Source organism: Fusarium graminearum, chromosome 4 (assembly GCF_000240135.3).
Source record: "Fusarium graminearum PH-1 chromosome 4, whole genome shotgun sequence".
Taxonomy (NCBI): Eukaryota; Fungi; Ascomycota; class Sordariomycetes; order Hypocreales; family Nectriaceae; genus Fusarium; species Fusarium graminearum.
Window position 1 is genome coordinate 895,229 of NC_026477.1, and position 6,050 is coordinate 901,278.

The window sequence follows — 6,050 nt, forward strand, 5'->3', positions numbered from 1 at the left end:
GGATGCGTCGCTTGGTCGCTAGCCGCTTAAGAAGATAAACCCACTCGGTCCATTCTCGATCCTGTGGTCGCTCGACGGGCCTCATGTCCTGAGTCAAGGGAATCGGAAACTGGTACTTGGCCACAAAGTCATAGGCGCATTGCGAAAGTCGGTCATTGACCTGGCTCAAAACATTGTCCTGTTCTTGAACATGAAGGTTCGTTGGCAGATGGGGAAGCTCACGTTCCTGCATGGCAATGACATCTGGGGGTGGTCGCTGCAGGAACTGATGAGGACCGTCGAATTCGTCTCGGTTCGAAGGTCGTCGTTGTGAGCGACCTTTGCCAGTGGACTTTGCCTTTCCTCCGGGAGCAGAGCTGGTCATGCCGTTCTCCAGAGAGTAATCCGACAGGTTGGGTGATGCGATGATGTCGTCCACCGAGTCGGTAGGCGAGTATCGCTCACGGTTCTCCCATGACTGAGAGGTTGGCGCCTTGTATGAGCTGTGTCCAACCGGCTTGCCATACGATCCTGATGGGGGACGAGCACCAAACGAGGGAGCAGCAGGATAGGTCGACTCAGCGCGTGACATTTGACCATTGGCACCAATAGGTAGACCGCCAGCTAGGTTGTAGTTGCTGGCCGAGTAGTTGACACTTGAATTGGCCGATGTTACTAAGGATTCCGAGCTGGTATTGTTTCGATAATCACCATACCTTTGTGATGAGTAAAAGCCATTATCGAAACCTCCATGTACCGAAGGATCAGTGTATGAACTGCCGGTGAGTTAGCACAACCACGTTTTCACCCAGGCCGTGGGGGACGGGACAGTCAGCCGGCGAGGAGATGTTGAGACTTACTTGCGAGTTGGGTTCCAAGGGCTGTTCGACATTGTAGTCTTGTAGGCATGGTCTTGCTGTGCCATACTGTACTGGCTCATCATTGTGAAAACGGAACCGTGGGGTGTTAATTTTGGTCAGACTTGACGAGACTTGCGGCTGATAAAGAAAGAATCCACAGGCGAAAGAAAGCAGCAAAGGGTCCACGCCTTGGGTTCCAGTTAAAAAAAAGAGACTAAACCGACGGACAGCTTGTACAATATGGGTCCCTTGGGCAGTGATCCTGGGTTTTTCCAAAGGGCTGGCTGGCTCCAAATGTCTTCTTCAGGGCATCCACGGTGACTAGGGTTTCCTGAGATGGCGATGAAATTGCCTGGGTCCTCCTGCTGGCGGTTGTAGGCGGTGTGACCTGTGGTCTGTGGTCCAGGCAGATGGATCTATCTGCAAAGGCCAACTCAACTCCTGCTGGATTGGATGAAAAACTGCGCGGGCAATAGTGAAGCACTAAAATAGTAGTGCAGTATCCTTGGGGGGCGCTTCTCAGCGAACCAGGTCAAGGTAGAGCTGTTGATGAGCGGATCTGAACTGGCACGGGCAGATAGATAAGACTATGGAACGAGATCCGGGAGATTGAGGCTCGGAATAGCGACGATTTATGTTCGTCCGTGAGTCTGCAAGGAAAAAGGAACGGGTACGCATGTCATGAGCGAAACCCTGGCATGGCCTGGCTTGGTTGTTGATGATGGCGATGGGGGATGGTAAAACGATGCCCCATTCACTAGCACTAGTGGACTTGACAGGGACCAGGCGGGAAGCAAGTGATGGCCCAAACGACTTTTCTGGCAAGATTTGCAAAAGAAATTCGCCCCAGGATCCCTAAATTAATGTCAGGAGGGTGTCAGTTCCCCAAGGTTGCGATGGATAGCGGTGTCTGTACTGTACTCTGTGCTGTACGTACAGTACTGCGCTGTACTTTGACCGGCAATGCAGTCGAGTTGCTAATATTACAGCCTGTATTGAGTTGATGGCGCAAGCCAGCCCAACAAGCGAGCGAATCCACGAATTGGACCCTGTCTCTGATCTGATCTTAAACCAGGGTGGGTAAGCTTAATGATCAAAGTCGCTGAAGATGTTACCTTTTGTGTCTCGTTTCGTCTCGGTCTGGGCACGACGGCAACAGCACAGAAACGTCAAGGAAATGTTGAGTTCAACCTTGGTTGCTGCGCTGCTTGCTTGCTTGCTTACTTGCCCGCCGTGTCGCCGAAGAGTGGGGGATGTATCGTCACAGTAGAATGCCGAGGCCATGCTACCCCAGATGTTCTGCGTACCTAAGGCGTATGGAGGGGACCTGTCCAGAGGGAGGCTTCGATAAAATTGTGGAAAGTTAGAAGGTCACTCTGCATCGCGGGGCAGCACCGCTTTTCCGGGCTTCCAATACCTCTCCCTCGGGCCAGAACAACAAAGCGAGGCAGTTGATTGATTCAGCCAGTGATTGACTGATTGATCTGATCTCCTGGGCATCATTAGGCGTAAGCATTGTTGCCCAAGACGCGTTGGCAGCATCCAAATCGAGCTGACCCGACCCCAAGAGATGGGATGCTAAGTTTGAGCAGGGGACTGCCCGGAACGTTGAGAAGCGGTCAATGGCGGGACTGCAGAAAAGGTCAGGCACCAAGGCTGTATGTAAGTGCACCCGACAGGGCTTCATTGATGCCCACTGACCACCTCCATCACGGGACGTCAGGTCAGGTCAGGTCGGGTCAGGTCAGCGTGCCTGGCGGTTGGGTTTGACGTCGGTGTTCCTTGATTCAGTAGTCGGGAAACAGAAACAAAGACCGCAAACAGCTCATCAACTGCCAGCGGCGTACAGTGCAGTTGACCTGCCAGAGTACGTAGTAGTAGTACTAGACTAGACAGCACACCATCTTTCGCGAGGCGGCACTAGACAAATCTGGGGATTCGTCGTGAAGAATAAGGCGGTTGTTGATTGGCCCTCATTATTTGGCAGGACAATCAACGAAGCCTGACAGCAGTTTGGCGAACCTCAATGACCGCAATGTTTCATCATCGGATGAGACGAGATGAGCTGTACAATGGCTACACGACTGCACTCCCCGAGATAGATACTGAACAGCAAGTCATGTCGTTCTGTCTATGTTTTGCTGTGCCGTTTGCAGTAGCTAGCTGTGTATGTAGGTACCAATATTGTATGCACTGCACCACCTGCACCCAAGGATGAGATCCCCTGTATGGAGTTGATGATATCGACAGCAAAATGGTCCGACGGTTGACGCGCGCGATGGATGGAAACAGCCGCTGGCATGCGATGGTGGCTGGCTTCTCCACTCTGGCCCCCGGCTTGACTTGACTTGACCCTTGGAGCTCGTGGCATCTCTCGGCACCTGAGAACGGAATGGAGACGGTTGAGTTGATTACTTGTTGGTTCCAACGAGTAGAAGGGTCTTTGCTTGGAAGCCGACGTCCTGCATCAGTGCCATGTCATGCCGAATCCATATTAACCCGCCGAGTCAGCTTTGATAGTTATGAGGCGGTCGTTTTTTTATGGATGTGGTGGATCTTGATATTATCAGATGAGTCTTGAATATCGAATTTCGGACCATGATTAACGGATTCACCGAGTTGTTTTTGGTCAAAGCCGCGGTGATGAAGGATGACGATGTTGTTTTCCTACCCGAGATCAGAAGTTGACCGCTCTCCGGTTGACATAGAAGCGGAAGGTGAAGTGCAAGGCGGTATCTGCTCACGTCAAGTTCCCCATATCAAAACACTTAACCGAAGCAAGGCTGGCCACTTGAAAGATGCCAGATCATTAATTTACTCAACATGGGCAAATGCATGTGACCGTTATCGTACTGTCCCTTGCTTGTATTTGACTTTTGACTTTGCTTGACGTGGAAGAAACGGATGAATGGATGCGATGCTATGCGATGCGAAGCTGATGAGGTGGCACAGTAAACAAGGTTGAACAATCAATGCCGACTTTTCTAAGCCACTTTTAATCTTGTGGCCTTTTTTTTTTCTTTTGGAGACATCTCGCTGTTTTGATTTTCGTTTCCTTCTTTTTTTCCTCTCTCTCGGCTTGATCGATCGTGTCTGTTTTGCTTTGCGTTACGTTGCGTTGGACAAGCTTGTCCTGTCACATTTGTTAACCTGATCGATCACAGACACCGCCAATCCTACCTATTACACATACATACTTCCATTGGCTTCTGACGATCTCCTTGGCCAACTGATCTCATTTTATCATTTCAACTCTTGCTGGCCAACCGGATCGCTCAAGCTGGTTCTTTCAAGTCACTTCAGAAACCGAATGCTTGTGCGGACCTTGCGATAGCGCTTTGTTACAGTCTTTTCTTGGATACGACATGGCGAACTGCTCTCAGATCCAATCGACCATGTTTCATACCTCGTCGCTTCTCAGCATACCCTGAACTGGATGGACTCCCAGACTGCAACACGAGATCCAGTCAGCTTCTCCTGCCTGGAAACGCTCAGGTAATTTCACGACACGAGACGAGATTCCTTGGACTGCGTCATTGTTTCTTATCTTTGCGGCCCCTGAGTCTAAGTTAGGGCTGAGAGAGGTCGTATATCGCACCGTTGCCGTTGACTAGCACGTGGTGGCTGGTTCAAGCCTCCAGGAACACGAGCTGTCGCCTCGGTACCAGGCGTTCGTCCTGCAGATTAGCCCCTGTTGACATGTCGAACAAACCCTAAAATAGACATTAACCCCCACATTCTGAGCACTGACATACAGCTATCGACAGCAAAACATAACCTACAGCTTCAGCTCCGAGAAGCGGGACCCGCACCGACCGGCTTCCACTAAGACTGGCCTGGCCTGGCCGCTCCGTCCCGGGGTTGAAGATGTCGGAGGCCTTTCGGGAGTTGTCTTTCTGTCGACTCTTGTTTTGTGATACGCGACATGGATCAAAAGGAGTCAGAGCTCAATCAATGCTGGCTTTGTATAGATCATCACCGGCTTCTCTTTGCAGCGGATGCCGGATCGGATGCCGTATCGTGTTACATGCTGACCAAGACAAGGCCCATCATGTTTTGCTTCTTTCTCCCCCCCCCCCCAGCGAACTGTACCGATGAGCAGGCGATCGAGTTGTCCTTTCGTGCCCCTGTCGCAGATGAGGTCTGCCGGCTTTGCAGTCAATGTTTCTTGATGTGCATATGTGACGTAGGGGGTTCTCAAACCACAACAGTCTCCAGGTCCACTGGTACTGCAATCCATTTATCCATTCAACCACTGGCGGCCGCTTCTCTCTCAATATGGCCTCACTGATCTCATTACCCCCCCGGACAGAACAAAGCCTCTACGGACTTTTCTGAACAAGCCCCCGCCACCGAGCACTTAGCGAGTCATGGGGCTAAGAGCATCAGTGCTATTTGATTGGACACAGACCCTGCAGGCTTCGTCTAGAAAAACGAGCTTTGCTCCCTAGAAATCTATTTGGGGATATCCCGCCAACTGGCGTGGATTGCATCGGGCAAAGGCTGGTTCTCAATACGAAGAAGAATTCCTGAATGCCATGGCCAGCCAGCCTTTGCCTTGTTCATATCGTGTCAGTCGTGTCTCTAGACCACGCTTCTCGTGGAATATTTCCTCTCGACCACCCCGAAGTTATTCGTAGCGGCCCCCGTCTCATGATATGCGGAACCTACTCTAGTAGCATATAGACAGTGCCATTGCTGAGCCTATAGACTTGCTCCTTGTCCCGAGAGAGTTATAACCCCCAATTGCGACAAAAGATATGCTCAAGCAACACCATGGCGCCGCCAAAGGATAAAGAACGAAAGAGGAAGTTTCATCGAAGAAGCAAAAACGGATGCACCCGATGCAAGGCCAGGCATGTGAGGTGCGACGAGGAGAAACCACTTTGGTATGTTTGTTTATAAGCTTCAAATCTTACTCGTGCAACAGCCGACCATTTCCCCTCCTTTCTGGCCGTTGCTGCAAGGCTACGCGCGGCTCAGCTGTGGGATAGACGATAGACGATAGACGAGCTCTGCATAAGGCTCCAGTCGCGTCCAATGCCCTTCGTTGTAGGACTGACTAACCGACATTGCCAATATAGCACAAACTGCCTTCAAACCGGAAGTGAATGCATCTATCCGACTCCAGAACAATCGCTGCCGTCCAATGAATCTTTTTCCTCGCCGGCCTCATCCAGCAATGCTGCCCTTGCGAGCTTCGGCTCCCAA

The 6,050-nt window shown here is 51.2% G+C and overlaps 1 protein-coding gene across 1 annotated transcript; it reads right to left on the bottom strand.

Moving 5' to 3' along the window:
- Window positions 1-18: 18 nt before the first annotated feature.
- FGSG_12966 (uncharacterized protein) lies at window positions 19-922 on the bottom strand (the record flags this gene model as incomplete). Its single annotated transcript, XM_011328032.1, has 3 exons — window positions 19-61; window positions 117-755; window positions 840-922. The coding sequence occupies 3 exons, from the start codon at window positions 920-922 to the stop codon at window positions 19-21; spliced, it is 765 nt and encodes a 254-aa protein (XP_011326334.1).
- Window positions 923-6,050: the final 5,128 nt, after the last annotated feature.